The sequence below is a fragment of the Apostichopus japonicus genome, chromosome 20 (assembly GCF_037975245.1).
Source record: "Apostichopus japonicus isolate 1M-3 chromosome 20, ASM3797524v1, whole genome shotgun sequence".
In the NCBI taxonomy this organism is placed as follows: domain Eukaryota; kingdom Metazoa; phylum Echinodermata; class Holothuroidea; order Aspidochirotida; family Stichopodidae; genus Apostichopus; species Apostichopus japonicus.
This window is the reverse complement of record NC_092580.1, coordinates 20,843,001-20,861,958: the sequence shown is the minus strand read 5'-3', so window position 1 is coordinate 20,861,958 and position 18,958 is coordinate 20,843,001. Positions and strand designations below refer to the sequence as shown.

Here is an 18,958-nt window from a genome sequence, read left to right as displayed (position 1 = left end):
ATCCTCATCATTATTCAAATGGCCAATAAGGGATAGAGTATAAATTCGTTGTGCCCAACATTTTCTGTAAATATCTGTCTGTCTCTATAGAGGGGAAAAGTATCGTCATTAAATTAATGATATGCATGTGTGATTTTGAAAATTCAACTATGAACTCAATCAGGGTTCATATATGCCTTCACCACCCCACCCCCCCCCCACCTCCCCATCCACTCTTCCACTCATTCAGTCCTTTCTCTTCCTCCCTCCAAACTCCTTTTCTTCTCTCCGTAGCTGGAATGCGTTAATGAAATTCAAGCTCAAACTGTCTGGGCAAAACACACCTCTTCCCAATGTCTATCGAGCCACTCATGTCTCCCCGAGTTTCTTCTCACCTTACATTTAAAACTCCTTTCCATGAGAAGAAATTGGGCATAATAAACACTACTAGCAATGACGTGCAGAGGATGTCAACGTTGGTGTTGATGGGGGGGGGGGGGGTCAGAAACCTTTGACGAATGAGGGGTGTGGGTATTAGAATGCTAATCCCATGTAGGGTGGTCCGGGTGTTCTCTTGTAGAAAAAGCCAGTGCTGCATTCTGAGGTACATTTAGACTATAGATATAAACGCAAGGCTCTGCTGTGAAAACAAACTCCCCGACTGAAAGCTTGAGCCCGACTGACGATGCAGGTATAGGGGTCCATGCCTCCATCCCCAGCTCCTCCTTTGCGCACGCCGCTGACTATACACGCCCCTTCAAAATTCATAGCAAATTATTCATATATATATATATATGTGTGTATATATATGTGTGTATATATATGTTTATACATCTAAATGATCCTGGACATGAATCATTCTTTATTTATTTCGGTCTTTGTGTTTTAATATAAATGGTTATAAACAAGAAACATGTGGAAATGACAACTATTGCAGTTAAAACTAAAACCGTCCCAGACATATTCATAAATACATGATACGGTGCATCTAACCTATCACTCAGCTTACAAATTACCTGTGAAGTCATTCCTTGTCAAAGATCTAATCTATAGCCTTAATATGCCTTAGAATACAGCATTCCACGTGTATTTCTTCTTTGGGGAGGGGGGGGGGGGCACCCAGATACCCATGGGAAATAAAATATCAAATCGAAAATAAGATTAATTATCATGAGCAATCTGCACGTTTTATAAACTTCACCTCTTTAGAAAATGTCCGCTTCAATTTCCAGTGTGATGAACCTTTTGTATAACCAACATTTTTACTTCTGATGCGACGCATGTGTTGGGAGAGGGGGTGGGTGATGGGTGAGGGGGTATGCATTCACGTACACTGTTATATATAGTAAGGTTCTCCTGGTTCATTACACCTACGAACCAATCAATCAAATTTAAGAGACGTTGATTGGTGTCATATATATATATATATATATATATATATATATATATATATATATATAACTATGGATCCTACCTTAGGTCGATATTATATATATTATATTATATATATATATATATATATATATATATATGCTTGACAGTGTACATTGCTACATCTGATCTTTGTAATTGGCAATAATTCTCCTCTCACAACAAGCAAGGTATTCTGTTCCAATCAAACTAACTGCCAATAACTGACAAAGTTAAAAATATGGAAAGAAGATGTAATATATCTCTGGAGAATTCTGCAATAGATGGATCAGTTTAGGAAAGAATGATGGTGTGTAAACTATGATTTCTTCAGTTAAGGGAATAACCTCACCAAATATTTCTTGCATAAACAGACTAATGTTGACCTGTCAAAAAAAAATAATAATAAGAAAAACAGGGGTATAGAACAATAGAGAAACAAGAATATGCAAATATCTACTTCATTAATTAAACTTATATGGAAGAAGGCAAAAATAATAAGAATATAATATAGCAATCATGAGAAAAAATATTAATGTGCAAATATCAAATTCATTAGTAGACTGATGTCTGTTGCAGTTGAAAAAGTTTTAAGCTAGAAGGACCAATAAGGATACACGACATTAGTATCTAATGATTAAGCTGTGTGTAAATGTTGTTATGCAGTTTTTGGCAAGTTTACACTTCCTCTTAACGAGGTGAAATCAATCAAGTATTTAGTTGTAATGTTTTATTCCATTTTAACACTACTCCATAAACACTGTACTTAATTGTTCACAGCTGTCGGTAGGCACAAGGTCAATGAAGGCAAAATCAATCCCATTTTTTTCTTTATCTGATAGGAAAATTGATATTACAAACTGGAGAAATTCTAAACAAAAGAATTGATTTGATTTGATAACAAAGATATATATATATATATATATATATATATATATATATATATATATATATATATATATATATATATATATATATATATATATATATAAATAGAGCATTTCTTCAGGTCTTCAGGTAGGTTCCTTACTTGCTCATTCATAAACGGATCAAGTTAATCGTAAATTATTTATCATCCAACAAAAACTAAATTCCAATTTGTCAACATCTTTAATCTAAAAAGATAAAAAATAAACTCTTTTTCAAACGATAAATAGATTGAGTAGTTTCCTTTTTGTTTTATTCCACTCATTTTGTTTTCAACCAACAAGACGTAAAATATCTTTCATAATAATTTTATTTTATAATATGAGATTATAACTTTCTATTAACATATATAATTAAATGTAATAGATAATCAAATGTAGGTATAGCGTAGCAATACAAGCAAAAGCAGTTTTCATGATATGAAAGTTTATGGTTTTAATTGAAAGATGATTGTCCCCGTTTATTGTCAGCTAAGCCCAACGTATGTGTATGTTCTTACTTAGTGATAATGTTGCTTGCATTTTGAAAACACGGGGTCATGTGGACGGGAAGGAGGAAGACGCCATGTCCAAAACAGGCTTTTTATTCATACTGTTTCCTCTTATATGTTACATACGAAATAAGTGAATGGAAAATATTTGTTGTAATAACTCAAAGTAAGGAGGGTATCGAAGGGGAATATTGGGGAAGAGCCCCGGGGGGGGGGGGGGTAGAGATCGTACACTCATTAGTTATTCATTTTGTGTATTTAGCCAGATATGTTCTTTATTGAATTGAATTATTAATGAGATAAACAAAGATTACACCATCAAACTGGTTCTCACAAATAAAATAAAAAATTTAAAACGCTGCATTTTTTTTCTCAAAATATTTCAACGATAATAACAGTGGAACATCGACAATTTTCATGGCTGGGTGTTCAGTAAACAATAAGAAATTCCACAGTTAAATGTAGCCCTTGGAGGATTGGGGGGGGGGGTGAGCTTGGGTATGGCCACATCGGTTTTAATTAGACTGTTCTCTTTCAACTAGTATAAGTTTAAATAATATGACCAACAAACATATTGATATACCCTTAGAAATGTTCACATCTATAATTACATTCTTTGATTTATAAAGGTTGTATATAATATTTATGTACATGTATTTTTTCTTGACAGTTATGATCAGTGACGTGTACAGAATTTTAAAGGTGGGGGAGGGGGCTGAATCCGAAATCCCTCCACCCCTCCACCCTCCCCACTCCTCCAGCGTGCATTGCGAAGCATATCTAGCCTATGAGTTAAGTCACAAGGTTTCGCTAATAAATACTTTTGACTTTTTGTGTGAGGTCGAAAAGTAAAGGAAATCCCCGACTCACGCACCCCCCCCCCCTCCTCCTCGGCCCCGAGCACGCCACTGGTTATGAAAAGGTGACTTCTGATTGGTCAATCATCCCATTCATCGTCATCGTCATCCTCGTCAAATGAATCATCGTCTCCGCTTGGAGCTGAGTGACGTAAAAATATATATATATATATAAAATTATGTGAAATATTATCATTTTTATACACAGTAAATGTTGACGGTAAGACGGTTTTAAAACAAATTGGAAAACACGAGAGGTATTCCGAATGTTTATGAAACTTAGTATTGCTTATGTAATAAAATAGTGTTAATTAATGTATTCAGGGCCGGATTTACCATTATGGGGGCCCTGGAACAAACGAAAATTTTGGACCCACAACTGACTGTGAGAAAACTTCACATGCATCCCAGGGTGGCGCCAAGAAGGTGGGTGAAGATGGGGGTGGGCAAGGTCATGGGGGAGAGTATTGGTCGCTCCGATGCAAAATATAGCTTGAGTCATTTCCATGGGCCCTGACTTGGTCTCCATTGTTCTAAAGATCTGGAGCTCCTGTCCTGGGCTCATCTTTTTTCTAAATCCCGCTCTGACTGTATAATTATTCACATGATGCAAGATTTAATGCAATCGGATCTAATTTATGAAAGAATTTAATTGACTTGTAGCATACCGGTATTAAACGTGTTACAATACTATAGCATTAAGGTATATAGCTATACCTTGGTGGTTAATAGCTAAGTATACGGTCAATGCTAGACCATCTTTAATTCATCCCACTCACCCACTAAAGGTTTCCTTCAATTAGTTGGAAATATTCACAAAACTTTGACTCACACGTCAACATCAGCAACACGTTTCGCAAAGTGCCCCTTCGCTCTATAAAAGAACTCGCAGGGTTTTTTCCATCAGTAACCAACACGTTTATATTATAAGTTAATATTCCAGCCTGCTGTTCTTTTCACTTTTGTTTTCCTATGATGAAGTAGTATTTTAGTCGAACTGCACTATATTACGCGTACTTTCGTTTATCCGACTGTAACCTTACGCAGAGTACACGCAAGATCTATGGGTTTTTTTGGGCTCCAAATTTACGGCAAAGTTCTGTGGCGCCCTTCCATTTCTAGACCAATAAATTGAAATAGCTATCAGTCTCCCTGCGAAACGGAAACAAGTGTGTCTGTTCTATTACGGTACGACCATTTGGTATTTTTAATCTCTTCTTTATACTTTTGTTTGAATAGTTCTCATCTATTGCTCATCATATATGGTGCATTATATATAATTGGTATGAATATAGCATATGCTATGTAAACTTACGGCGGATAACGTTGCCACGCTTTTGTAATGCGTCTATCAATGCCATTGCTAAGGGACCTTTGTCGTCAGTGATATCCTCGGTAGATCCACCAAAATCATCGCTTTCGACCTGAAAAGAAAATATGGATGGAGGTATAGAAACGACATCTAGAACCTCCTCCTCTCCACTCCTGATGAGTGGGAGGGTGGTGGTGGGGGGGGGGGGGTGGGGGTCAATTGCAACAATTACGCTATACTTGTATATGCGATACTGCAAACATAGTGTATATAAAATACTCGCTATGACACGGCCGAATTCATGATAACCAATAATCGATTAGGTTATGCATATACAAATCGATAAGTATTGTAATCTATACATATCTTTCTGGTCAAAGTCTTATAACATTCATTTATTTCATTTAACATTCATTTATTTCCATAGCAGTATCTTAAAGCAGGTATAAAGGTTTCTATTAAAATATCCTACAGTAACGCTGAGATGTGTTGTATACAAAGCGATGACGGTATAAAACAGGCCGGGTACATTCTGACAGAAATATTGCAAAATAATTGAACTTCAAGCAGTCGGCATAAGAACTATTTTTTTTTCTTATTAGGGAGATCACAGAAATACACTGATGGACTTCACAGTTGTTTACAACAATTGATAATACATTTGAAGTTGGAATTCCCTACAGTAGCATCAAGACATTTTAAATTATATATATATATATATATATATATATATATATATATATATATATATATATATATATATATATATATATATATATATATATATATATATATATATATATATATATATATATATATATATATATATATATATATATATATATATATATATATATATATATATATATATATATATATATATATTAAAATATTTGACACATCAACCTAACACTGCGATATCAAGACTTTTATGATAATTTATATTAAAAAAAAGTTTAGAACATATCACTATAAAAAAAAAGACTCTTTCTCAGTATCTGCGTGTATTTGGTCATAACAAAATTCTCATAATCGGTTCCCCTATAGAATGTTAAATGGTTCTAATAGGCGTCCTTACATGTTTCAGGCTAGCGATTCCTCTGTTCTGTATTTGCTCCAACAGGCTGCTATGAGCATCGGCAGGTGGTTTCACCTCAGAGGGGGGAGGAGGAGGTGGAGGTAATGGTAGGCTCATATCATCATCTCGACTAGAAAGTGGTGGTGCAGGGGGTGGTGGCGGTGGTAAAGGCAAGGATGCATCATGTCTTAGTGCCCCTGGTGGAGGAGGGGGAGGAGGGGGAGGAGGCGGAGGGGGTGATGGGAAACCCGCAGATGAGAGATGTTTAGATGGGGGTGGACCTTTGGGAGGTGGTGGAGGAGGGGGTAATCCCATGGAATGTGACCCTATTCTGGCTGGCGGTGCTGCAGTCGGAAGTGCTGGTAATGGTTTGTGGTTCCCTGATGGAACTGGTGGAGGGCTTACGTCAGGTGGACGTGGTGCCGCACGTTTGGTACTCTGCTTTCGTATGACAGCTATAAAAAATAGTTTGCAAACACGAGCAATGGTACTCAATCCATCAGCAGAAATGATATCATATTTATGTTTGCTCTTTGGATTAAAAACAAAACAAACCTACGAGTATATTCTAAATCTTTCGAAACAGAGTTCTCCTACAGTTCATATGGAACTTAACAAATCATTATCAATAATCAACCACAAATACACACGAAGGTTGGTTATACAAAGGGCAACATTTCCGTACAGTAAATACTATAGTCATGTTTAAAGCTGACGAACTTACAACATTCAAACTGAAAACGACAAGGACATGCAATTTCTCGCTTTGGGATATAATAACGAACATATTTATTCTTATGGAGGCCTATAAAAGGAGAACTACGACACTGATCAAAATATCATTCAACTTACGAGCTTCTTGGTATATGTCAAATTCAGCTTTGACTTCTGTGATTCCACCGTGTTCTGTTATGAACTTCGAGATGAATTCAATAGTATCCTCGTTGTTCATCTGATCTAATCGGATTCCGATTCTTAAGCAATAATCTTCAAACATCTGAAGAAGTAAAAGAAAAAAATTAGTTTCAATCACATCTCAACAGTTAGTGTGGGATAGAAGGGGAATAGGAAATTTTCGTTTACCCCCCCCCCAATAACCCGTCCCCGACGAAAAGGGAGCCGGGAAACTGTCCCCTCTTTTTATTGGGGGGAAAGAGAGGGGACTCAACACCCTCAGAGACAGGCGAGGAAAGCGCTATCTACCCCCAAATGGTGGATGGGCATGACCCAGTGCCCTGCAGTGAGCAGTGTAAACAGTGGCAGACGGTAACGGCTTGAAGGGTTAGGTATCCAGAATTAATTCCGTGTCCCCGTATATATCTTCTTTGAAGACATCGCTGACTAAACAGTAAAACTTTGATTCAAACTTCAAGTTTCAAAAAAAAAATAAAAAAATAAGAGGCCGGGAAATAAACCCCTTAAACAAAAGGGACTATGCAAAGTAATAGAAAAATAGTATAATTTACGTTATGTAATTGAAGTAAAATAATTGGATTATGCAGTTAAAGGCCGTCCGCCCTATCCAATATCTTCCAGTGGTAAGGCTTGTCGTGGGGTTCAATGTAGAACAGATTTTGAATTTGCATAAATGTATAACAAAAGCGTATACATCAATATTAACAAGAAACGCTCCATTGAATACGTAATTAATAAGGTTATACACATATATATGTTATCTGCCAAGAAATAAAATGAAATACGAGACAGATCTGCATGCAGCTTCCATTTCGTGTATGTGGCAACCATTTCATGTATACGGCAACCAAAGCCGTTCCTGTGTTCGACTGTTGCTACAAGCAAATCATGGCCCTTTATATGTATTTGTGTATCTAATAGACGGGCGCTATTCGGAAATAAATGATAATGATTGAAACATTCAGATCCGGGAAAACGGCTTACCTGTTTGTCGGGTTTATAAGAGGTCGCTGGATTACTACCTACGTGCTGCATGTGTCTGAAAGAAATGAAATCGACTCTTGAAATTTATTACAGATACGAATTCATTTGCGAGAGAATCATATAGTGTCTAATAATAAATACATTACATATAGCCAATAGTTTGACCAGCATGCAGCGTATACCTTCGAAATGTTGAACTTACATAAAATTAGCCGGTCTGGAGATATCAGCTGTTGTTAGTTTCTTCTTTTCTTTCTCCTTTCCTTTCTTCTTTTTAGCACTTTTACTATTTTTGGCCTTTTCGTCTGGAAAAACAAAAGGTGCAATTATCTACACCGATGCAAATAAATCGGAATGGCTTCTAAATCCGTCTATTCAGATTATTAGAGCGCGACGCTAGCGGTTCTTAGTTTGGGACCTTGGTGAATTACAATGCAACACTATATTATATATTTACAAATAAAAATGTATAGCATAACTTGTATTATGAAGACAGAAATCACAGAAATTAGCGTCGCACCATTCAATTTGTTTTCGTAAGAACTCCATGCAGGACCATGGGCACATTTTGCTTTGAAAGTATAAGGGAAGGGGAGAGGGGGGGGGGGTGATGTAAACAAGAGAATTTTACCAAACTATAGTTGGTAATGCGCAAAGTGGCGGATTTTAGCTACTAATATTGTCCGAGCCAAAGTCCCAACTTGTAGGAGGTGGAGATGGTTATGAAACAAATCGTGTCTCCTACGGCCATATCTGTCTGTTTCCATGGTAATAATATGGCCAGTGTATACTGATATATATTCTGCGTAACCACAACAATGTCCTAAGTCGATGTTAACTGGAGGTATAACATCGACTTAGGACATTGTTGTGGTTACGCAGAATATATAAAGAAACATGGCTTATTCATTGGCTGACACAATTTCTTCAAGGATGGCCCAGACAAGTAAGGTTGGATAAAGGGTTATCGGAAATATTGGAAATAAAGGTTGGTGTGCCTTGGGGTGGGGGGGGGTCCATTATATGCTATATTATTTACTATATATACTGATGAAATTAGGTCAAACTCACACATTTCTATAACAAAATATGCCGATGATACTGCTGTATCATGCACAATTCATAAGAGCTCTGTTGAAACTGACCAATGACATTTTCAGTGTTCTTTAAATGACATAGTTCCAACATGTGACCGCAAGACTTCATTGCGTAACCCCCCCCCCCCCTCAAAAAATAAATAAAGGAAATTCGTTTTTTTAAAATAAACCATATAACATGAAGGTCTCATTCTATCAAGGTCGCAACGTATTATTATTATTGAGGGATCTGATGTGGCTAGAACCTCCAAAACTGAGTACTGGGAGTATACAGCGACGACAGTTTGACCTTTTCTTGCAAAGCATCAAGGTATTAAAAAAGTATATTACAAAGTATCTAGTGTGGCTTACGTTGTGTCTTTCTTTAACCAAAATGCTAAGGAAAATGTTTTCAATTATATTATACAACCTGGCACATGTGATCTATACAGTACCTGTCTGGTACCATTTTATATTGCAAAAAAAGCAAAGAAAAGTAGAATGAAGTTTCTTAAATACACATCAGCTATATTAATTTAGAATACAATATACTTTTAGAAAAAGTAAATGCTGCTGCAAGACCTGAGTTTACAAGAATGGCTAATAAGATTTACAGTGATCAAAATAACCTTTTGTATACTGTACTAGAAAGTCTCCTGCACAAATCGAGCGGAAATCTAAGTAATCCCCACAAAATACTGAACGTAGGTTTACAGCAACTCATTTATTTACCGTGCTGCTTTATACATTCCATTCGAGCACTTAGAATGTTTGTTGAAGTCTGCTTGTTATATCGTTTTATGTATTAACTTTTGTATTAGAAGATGTATTTTATATGATATCCTATCATCTTGAAATTTTCTCCCCTTTTATATTAGTTATTCTTGGACTGTTTGGTATCCTATCATCTTAAAAAAAAGCAACTTTGATATGAGTTATTCTTCTTGTTGAGGTATTATATGACTCCTCTCTATAAATTTTATATGTATACTGGAAGGAAATAAAAAGAAGGAACAACATATTACACTACAACTTGAAAACACTTGAACAATGGCACAGTTGTTTCCTTCTTTAAATCTGAGGATTCACACGAGGTTGGGTTGGATATTATAAATGTGCCTGTGAGCGTAAGAATTTTTTTATATGTATACTTACATTCTTGTAAACTCAGGTCTTGCAGCAGCATTTACTTTTTCTAAAAGTATATTGTATTCTAAATTAATATAGCTGATGTGTATTTAAGAAACTTCATTCTACTTTTCTTTGCTTTTTTTGCAATATAAAATGGTACCAGACAGGTACTGTATAGATCACATGTGCCAGGTTGTATAATATAATTGAAAACATTTTCCTTAGCAATTTTGATAAAGAAAGACACAACGTAAGCCACACTAGATACTTTGTAATATACTTTTTTAATACCTTGATGCTTTGCAAGAAAAGGTCAAACTGTCGTCGCTGTATACTCCCAGTACTCAGTTTTGGAGGTTCTAGCCACATCAGATCCCTCAATAATAATAATACGTTGCGACCTTGATAGAATGAGACCTTCATGTTATATGGTTTATTTTAAAAAAACGAATTTCCTTTATTTATTTTTTGAGGGGGGGGGGGGGGTTACGCAATGAAGTCTTGCGGTCACATGTTGGAACTATGTCATTTAAAGAACACTGAAAATGTCATTGGTCAGTTTCAACAGAGCTCTTATGAATTGTGCATGATACAGCAGTATCATCGGCATATTTTGTTATAGAAATGTGTGAGTTTGACCTAATTTCATCAGTATATATAGTAAATAATATAGCATATAATGGACCCCCCCCCCCACCCCAAGGCACACCAACCTTTATTTCCAATATTTCCGATAACCCTTTATCCAACCTTACTTGTCTGGGCCATCCTTGAAGAAATTGTGTCAGCCAATGAATAAGCCATGTTTCTTTATATATTCTGCGTAACCACAACAATGTCCTAAGTCGATGTTAACTGGAGGTATAATTATTCATAGTTCAAGTTCTTATTGTATTTTTATCTTTGTCATCGACCACTCCGCATGCGAATATAACATTACAACTATACGTTATACGCGTTAACTAATGTTCACGCCCTGTAAGCCGAGAGTCCCATGCATGACGTCACAACTACAGCGTGAGCCTAACCTACTACTATACCATTACCAGGTACGTACCCAAACTACCGATCAGTAGGATAGTATCGTCAATGCACACGTTTTCGTGCAGACCACCAAGTGCAGTGATGATATTCCCCAGTACCATGACATTATAAATAATTATACATGAATGAAGTTGAAGTAGCATTTGGCTGAATTCAAAAACATATTCTGCAGGTAACACCCCATCGCTGCCGGCGCTAGTACTGTACGGAATGTATAACTAACATTAGGCTATACAGCCTTAATATAGAATCATATTGACGTCATGCGTGGGATTCTGGGCTTACAGGGCGTTCCTTAACGAATGAATGGATAATCTTGCACTGACCGATCTTTGGCGTCTTCGTGACAGGTGTCCCTAACACCGTGACAGGAGAGGGAGCTAGCGCCGGTGCCGGTGTCTGTGGCGATGCCGGTGTCAGCTTGCCTTGACCAGCATTACTCTTTCGTTTCTCTGTGGAAGAGAATGTTATAATAACGTCAACAATTATTTTGACAGATAGAGATTTAGAGATTGTTTTCAGACCAACATACTTTTTTTACAGCTTTAATTAGTTAGTCTGCCTTGACCTCTTTTATATGTTAGTGACACGAAGAGATCCCGTAACTCCATAATCATCGCCAGTGTCAGTGAAAACACCACTATGACCATATAGCTTTATAAACATTGCATATGCTAATCCAACTCTGTACTCTGAAAGTACCACTATATATGCTAACTCTTAGCTTTGTTTGTTATGAGAGGAAATTAACGGCTATCAGACACCCTCCGTCCTGATATCAATATTGGCAAATTTGTACCCTCTTACCCTGTATAGGTTATGAAAGAATTTCATCTCCCTTCCCCCTCACCATCCCCCCTCCCACCCCCCCCCCCCGACCCGCCTTCCCAAGTCCCATCTCGAACTTGTGATTACAATACATGTGATAGCTATTTTCTTGTTAATATTTTCTTATAACGGTTAAATAGATATTATAAGTAACTCTTTTGTTTAATACACTACAATTGTCAATGTATTATAATATCCGTGCAAGTTACCACTTGATATTTTCCGTCCATTTATTTTACTCAAGGTCCGATGAGTTAGAAGGAACTATTACAACCGGTCCATCTACTACAGGTACGGTTCCATTAAACTGGGTACCCCCCCCCCCCCCTCATATTGGGAGTAAACTTCCTCAACAGATAAAGTCATTGGCAAGATGAAGCAAGAGTAAACAGATCGCCTAATTGTCAAATACACTAATCGCGTAGATGTTAACAGAGCTATTGTTTACACTGGTATAGAGTCCTAGAGTCTAGAGTCCTTCAAACTACACGGAAGCATTGATACACCATCGTCGGACAGGATTTTGTTGTTCAAAATCTACCGTAGAGTAATCACACATCGGTATTGCATGGGGTTAATGTGTTTATGATCAATTTAGTTCCTTATGTTCGAACCTTGTACTTCGGTTCACAGATATAGAATAACCGATGTTATGAACTTGCAAATAAGAGTTGATGCCTCAGTGTACCTTTCTTCCTCATTCGGATGTCGATCCGATGTTGCACGACTTCACCAAATTGTTTCGCTTCTTCTTCATTAGCAAAATTCAGTGCGGCCCAACAATCCTAACGATGACAAAACAAAAAGACAAAGCTTTAATTCAATAATTTTATAATTATATCAAATATGCCCAAAAGTCAGGATCATTTTTAATCTAACCTCAACTTTTCTGAACAGCATATCGAGCTATCAAAACGTAATGTCAGACATGTCAAAAAAATCTACCCCCTCCCCCACCCAAATTCACCCTCGACCCGCGTTCATCTTATGGCAATCTGATCTAGAGATGCATGAACAAAGATTATGTTAATGTTACAAGTACTGTCTATGCATATTCATAATCAACATTGAAGACTAAAAGAAATCTATGCCATATTTAAGTTGAACATGAAATAAAGATTTTCAAACACTTTTATTCGTATTTCCCCATGCAAGACAGTAATATTTTATAGTAGGATTAATCATATTTTAAACCCTTCTGTTACTCTGTAATACGTCATCATTACTACAGTTTCAGTGTATCGATGCCCGCCTCGCAACAACAACGTATCTCGCACAATTCTGTGTACAGTCATACAGCTTCGTACAGCCCCCCCCCCCACCCCCACCTTCAATGTACCAAAATGACGTGTTTTCTGTCTTTGTTTGTGTGTGCGTTATGGAAAAAAGTCACACATCACTTAGTTGCTTGAATTTAGCTATATATTACCTGAATCCGCCTCCCCTCCCCATTCCTCAATCCACCCTTTTTTACTCACTTCGTTGAAGCTTTTGAATTTAATTTTTAGAATCGAAACAGAAGGGGTAATAATAAAAATTAAAATGGCGCAAGTATCTTACTTCGGTCTCGAAGTATGCAAAGAAATCTTCGAATCTATGATAAACAAAAGTTTTGTATAACTCCAATTCCCAGAAGACAGACTTCGTCTAGGAGGAACAAGAAAATAATTAAAGTTAAATTTATAAATGACACCTTGTACGTTTAAATATAATTTCTGTTGTCTGTGCGTATTTTAAGTTTAGTAAAGATCAACATAGGTTATGACTCCTTTTAACGAAAATATGGATTTTTGATTTATAAATATGCCCCAGGGTTTGATTTAACCTTTTTTACAATTTTCAAAAATAATTGTTTTATTTACTCTTAATGAGCTAACACAGATGTTGACAGTGGGCAAAACTGTAAGAAAAGCATTCTCGATATCTTTTTCACACGAATCCTCCCCACCCCCCCCCCCCTCCCCATACAACCCATAGCTACATCCATTCGTGTTATGGCTCATGTCTTACCTAAATTGTGTTAAATGGAAACATTACCTGAAAATCATAGATTCGGATAAAGTAGGACCTCAAAGGATTATCTTTGATGAAGCACGCCACACCAGTTCCTGCCATTGACCATTTCTTGTTGTCGGGCAGCTCCGTAAGATAGAGTTGAACAATGGCTGAAGCTTCAGTCTTAAACAAAAATTAAAACAATGAGTTCGACGTCAGAAACAAATAATAACGCCATTCATGGCGTTAGCGAAACAAGACAATATGGTTAACGGCAAATATATTTATCGACTTCAACGTATGCATGGTTGTAAACTGGAACATAGTCACAAGAGGTCAAGTTACGATTTCTTTGTATAGATAGTTCTGACTTGTACGTTAGTTGTGGTATATGTTTAAGACAGTAAGTAAATATATTACAATTCTTGATAGATATCCTCATTTGTATGTTCGCAATCCCCCCCTCCTCCTCCCCTTCACCCATGGACTCTAAGTGACAATGAAGAAAGTGTTCACTGACCCTACGGGAGCACAGTGAAGTATACAGGGTATGAAAGAGGTAGTTGTAGAGGGGATATTGGGATCCCCAGACTGATTTGCGTTTGTGTTATGGAAGGGACAGACGCCCATATAATGTTTGATAAACAAGGCGGTGAGGCCCTGGGGTCTTTTATACTGACTCCTATGTATAGTGGGTGGGGGGGGTGGAGTCTGTGTGTGCTCCCCTGGGAAAAGAAACACATTATAGACGTCAAATTGCACAGTCTGTGACATATTTAGACTATGAATTAGGTCTATAATTATGAATTAACGCAAAGTCTGGTCTGATTATTGTTTCCCCGAATGACGATGGAGTTTGGGACCGTCCATAGTCACTGCTTCATCTCCCTTTTGCGCACGACACTGAGGGAGTATCACTAATGATCTCAATCACACTACGGCTAGAGTTGGGGTCCATATATTTTTGTGTTTCTCTACCAGCTATAGACCATGGCATTTTTATACTTGTTCTGACTGCCTTGACAACGAACATACATCAATGAGTAAACTTCGAGTTGTAACAGAACACTTTGTATTCGTGAACCCCTTTCGGACCCTCCTTTACCATCACAGATCCCTCAAATGTTCACAAACCCCCCAGGCAAGTTGAGAAAATAAAGTGCTATTAATGACATTATATAAAACCATTTGCAGAAAAACAAATGCGCTTAATTTACAATTGTCACTTGAATATATTATGTTACCGTTATCTTATCGAACGCACGTACCCGTGTAACCTCAATAGATCAAAGTTCATCGTGATGTATGTATGGTAGCGTAAGCATACATACATAATTACCTCTAGACGTTCGCATAAGGAAAATAAAACTTCATTTTACCGACATAACTTTGAAAAAAACATTCAAATTCTCGACAAAAAGAATTACGACAAATTTAACCAAGAGAAAATAACCAACAGCATTACACCAATGGAGTAAATTCCACATCCTTAATTGCCGCCTCGGAATTGCCTACGCCCCCTTTCCGTAAACCCACTTGTCCGTCCTGTTTGCACCCCCCCCCCCCCCCACCCACTCCCTTTACTCACTGGATTGATAATCGGAAAAAGTGATAAGAATGAATGATAAAGCTATAGTAAAAAATTAATTAAGTTCATGATATTCCTCTCACCCTCTCACTCTCCCTTCTCTTACCCCCCCCCATCCCCCTCCTCAGTTACGAGAAAAATACCTTCACACAGTGGTTCCTGTTTTTATATCCATGTAATGGACCACAATGATGAGATTTAGGTGATTTCCATAGCATACGTATACATGACGCATACTATACCACAATACTTATACACGGAGGGTTGCTATAGGTTGAGCAACTTAAGTGCACCTATTGGGATATGTACTATAATATATATATTTATTTCTACCAAAATACTTTCCCCTCCCACCTCCCTTCCCCACCCCTCCCCTTCCCTTTCTGATTAAAATTTGGGTTACCACTATTGGCCTAACATAACCGTGGAAATGACTATATATTTTCCTGCATATATGAAACAACGAGGACTTAAGCCTATCGTTAACATTACCTGACATCGTGGGCCAAGCATGGACCAAAGCTCCTCATTCTCATCCGGAGACAATAAACTACAACTGGCGTTTATGTCCTTGGCCTGATTCGCCATCTTGGCAACGGCTATAATATGGGTAAAGGCCTACTCACTCTGAATAATATTGTACATGCGACTTAACGCACTATATCAATCATGATCTAACCAACGTGTGTATAACAAACCACTGATACTTTCGCCTCTTATCTCTTGACGAGATGAACTTTGGACGCAGCTCGGTCTGTGAAAAGTTATGTATTTTAGACGTCGAAATGACTCATAATGTTTGGTAGATATTTATCTGATATTTACATATTTCTATATATTTATTTATATATGTATAGTTATGACACACTCCGTGCATGTACAATCATTGAATGTTATAGGCAACGCAAGAATCAAAGGTCGCGTAGATATGTTTAACGACAATACCAAACGTACCGTATCTATAGTCCCTATACAGCTTCTGTATGTACACAATTAAAATAATAATAAATTATACAATACTAAATTGTACATGTAAGATGAACCATGTAGATACACTACACCTCATACTATTGGATATCTACACACCCTAACATACAGTTTAACTGATTCCTGATACTATCCTAACCGTGACCAAACGGTTTGCAAAAGAGTTTGCAACAACATAACATACTTCTCGATCGTAGGATATCGGGGATAATCGACATTATCGTCTCGACTACCGCTGTGCAAGCATTGGGAGGAAAGGGACTATTTGTTACAATTATACACATGTTAATTATCTATGCAAATGTTATAGACAAACGCCCTCTAAATTTTAGAAGTTGTAGAAAATCGGGCAACGGTGGATGGACACAACTGAATGCGATGCATTTGGACTTCGACAGAGGCTTAAAGCATATTTATACTCTTAAATAAAAATCAGATTTTCACTGAAAAGTAGGAAACACCAACTTTTAAATAGGGTATTGTCAACTCGACTGACAATTTGCTGTGACTTCTGACTTGCAAAGAGTGTAAGTTATTGTTTACGTTATCCAATTGATGTAAGTGTGACATAGCCTAATTCGCAGTACAGTAATATGCAAAGCTTCAAATGCCTGATCATAAATACCGAAAGGCGCTTTGGAAATAAACTAAGTAGTTTTCAGGAGATGAATTCTTCTTTTTTTATTATTATTATTATTATTCTCATCTTTACTGAGGGTAGTCCTGCTCAGTGCAGAATGAAAGGGTCTATCGATTTCAGGAGAAAGGGAACAGGAGAGGGGAAGCAGAGGGCGGTGTCTTTGCTTATTGAAAATTATTCTGAATAATCATGCTTGTATGTTTGGTTATAGTCACCAGTTCTGACCCACAAAGCTGTTTATAGTGATGTTATTAACTCTGAGAATGAGTTCATATGCGGTAATCACTTGGGCCATTTTAAGTGACAGTTTTACCGTAATGCAGTTCGTCATATATGACAATTGTTGCAACCAACTGTTGATTCATTGAGAATTTATTCGGTCAAAGAAGGCAAAAAAATCAATATCAATCACGATGATTATATAAAAACAATGACAATAAATCAGGAATATTCATATCAAAATACGAACGAACGAACGAACGAACGAACGACCGAATGGATGAATGAATGGATTAATGAAGGAATAAATAAATAATAAAAAAAAAATCCATTTCATCTGTGTTCGCTCTTCCAAACAACATGTTATCTTCTCGTAAATACATTTATAAATAGACATGAGTAGCCTACAGTGAGACTCCCTTCCAGAAAAGCGTGATTCATCGGTCAACATCACAATACCAGAACTAAACAAGATAATTATCTAGAAGAAACAAAATAAAAACAAATTGGCACTGCCCTGCGGTCACTTCTCCAAACAACAAAAAACATATTCATGAGAAAACATTTCTCTACGACAGCCTGCCACAGTGTCTGATCTCCGCTAATAAATGTTGTTTTTATCTCCTGTATTCCGTGGCAGTATATTTTTTCTTTCCCTGCTGCCCTACTTTTAAATCAGTTTTGTAGTCTAAGTTCCGAAGCCTCCAGCAAGTACTTTGATTATGCAGACAAACCAGTAAACCTTGACAAATGAGTGATGGGTGTGAACACTTTGCACGCGTGGACTCGTGCTCAACCAACAGGAAATCTACCGGCAGCTGGTGTCGTGAAGATCGCTATGTATTGTCTTGGAAACTTCTTGTTGATTCAACAATCTCCGATTCTATCACCATAATCTTCTTATAACACCTTATTTTATCGCAGTTGGTTTGACGGAAGAATATTTCAAGATATACTTCATTCCTTGTTATACTTTCTCTGATCGCTATCTCTCTGTTTTCATCTTCCCGCTGCCATATCTTATATTTAATATTCAAAGAACTGACAACTCTGCTTAATTTCTGTAAAATGTCTTCATGCTTTGAGAAAGAAAAGAAAGAAAGGAAAAAAGGAACAATAAGTTTATATTGATTAACGGAAATATTATTCAGTAACAGTTGTAAAGGTGACAGTTGTATGAATTACTTAAATAATAACTTCACAGGAATGCCCTTAATACGACGCTGAAAATGTGGAGGCCTATTTTATGGTAATCAATCACAACATTACGAATTCTACAATTCTTAAGATGCACATGATAGGGCCATGAGTTATACGGCGTGCCACAGGTGAACTGTAAGTTTATGCTGAAACAGGTAACCTAAACTGATGTAAAATGGTGGCGTGCTTTAAGTAATCACTTTGGCTCAAGGCGATGTAAGATTGCAAACTTCGTTACCCCTTTTACTTAAGCAGGTATTGAGTTGATTTTGATACAACAAGTTATGCTATTCGATAC

At 37.0% G+C, this 18,958-nt stretch overlaps 1 protein-coding gene across 1 annotated transcript; it reads right to left on the bottom strand.

Moving 5' to 3' along the window:
* Positions 1-1,836: 1,836 nt before the first annotated feature.
* LOC139961479 (actin nucleation-promoting factor WASL-like) lies at positions 1,837-16,314 on the bottom strand. Its single transcript, XM_071960670.1, has 11 exons — positions 16,107-16,314; positions 14,069-14,209; positions 13,592-13,678; positions 12,720-12,816; positions 11,530-11,655; positions 8,155-8,257; positions 7,953-8,007; positions 6,906-7,050; positions 6,054-6,508; positions 4,979-5,087; positions 1,837-3,805 (listed from the first exon to the last, which is right to left on the bottom strand). The coding sequence occupies exons 1-11, from the start codon at positions 16,200-16,202 to the stop codon at positions 3,744-3,746; spliced, it is 1,476 nt and encodes a 491-aa protein (XP_071816771.1). The 5' UTR covers positions 16,203-16,314; the 3' UTR covers positions 1,837-3,743.
* Between the last annotated feature and the right edge of the window lie 2,644 nt (positions 16,315-18,958).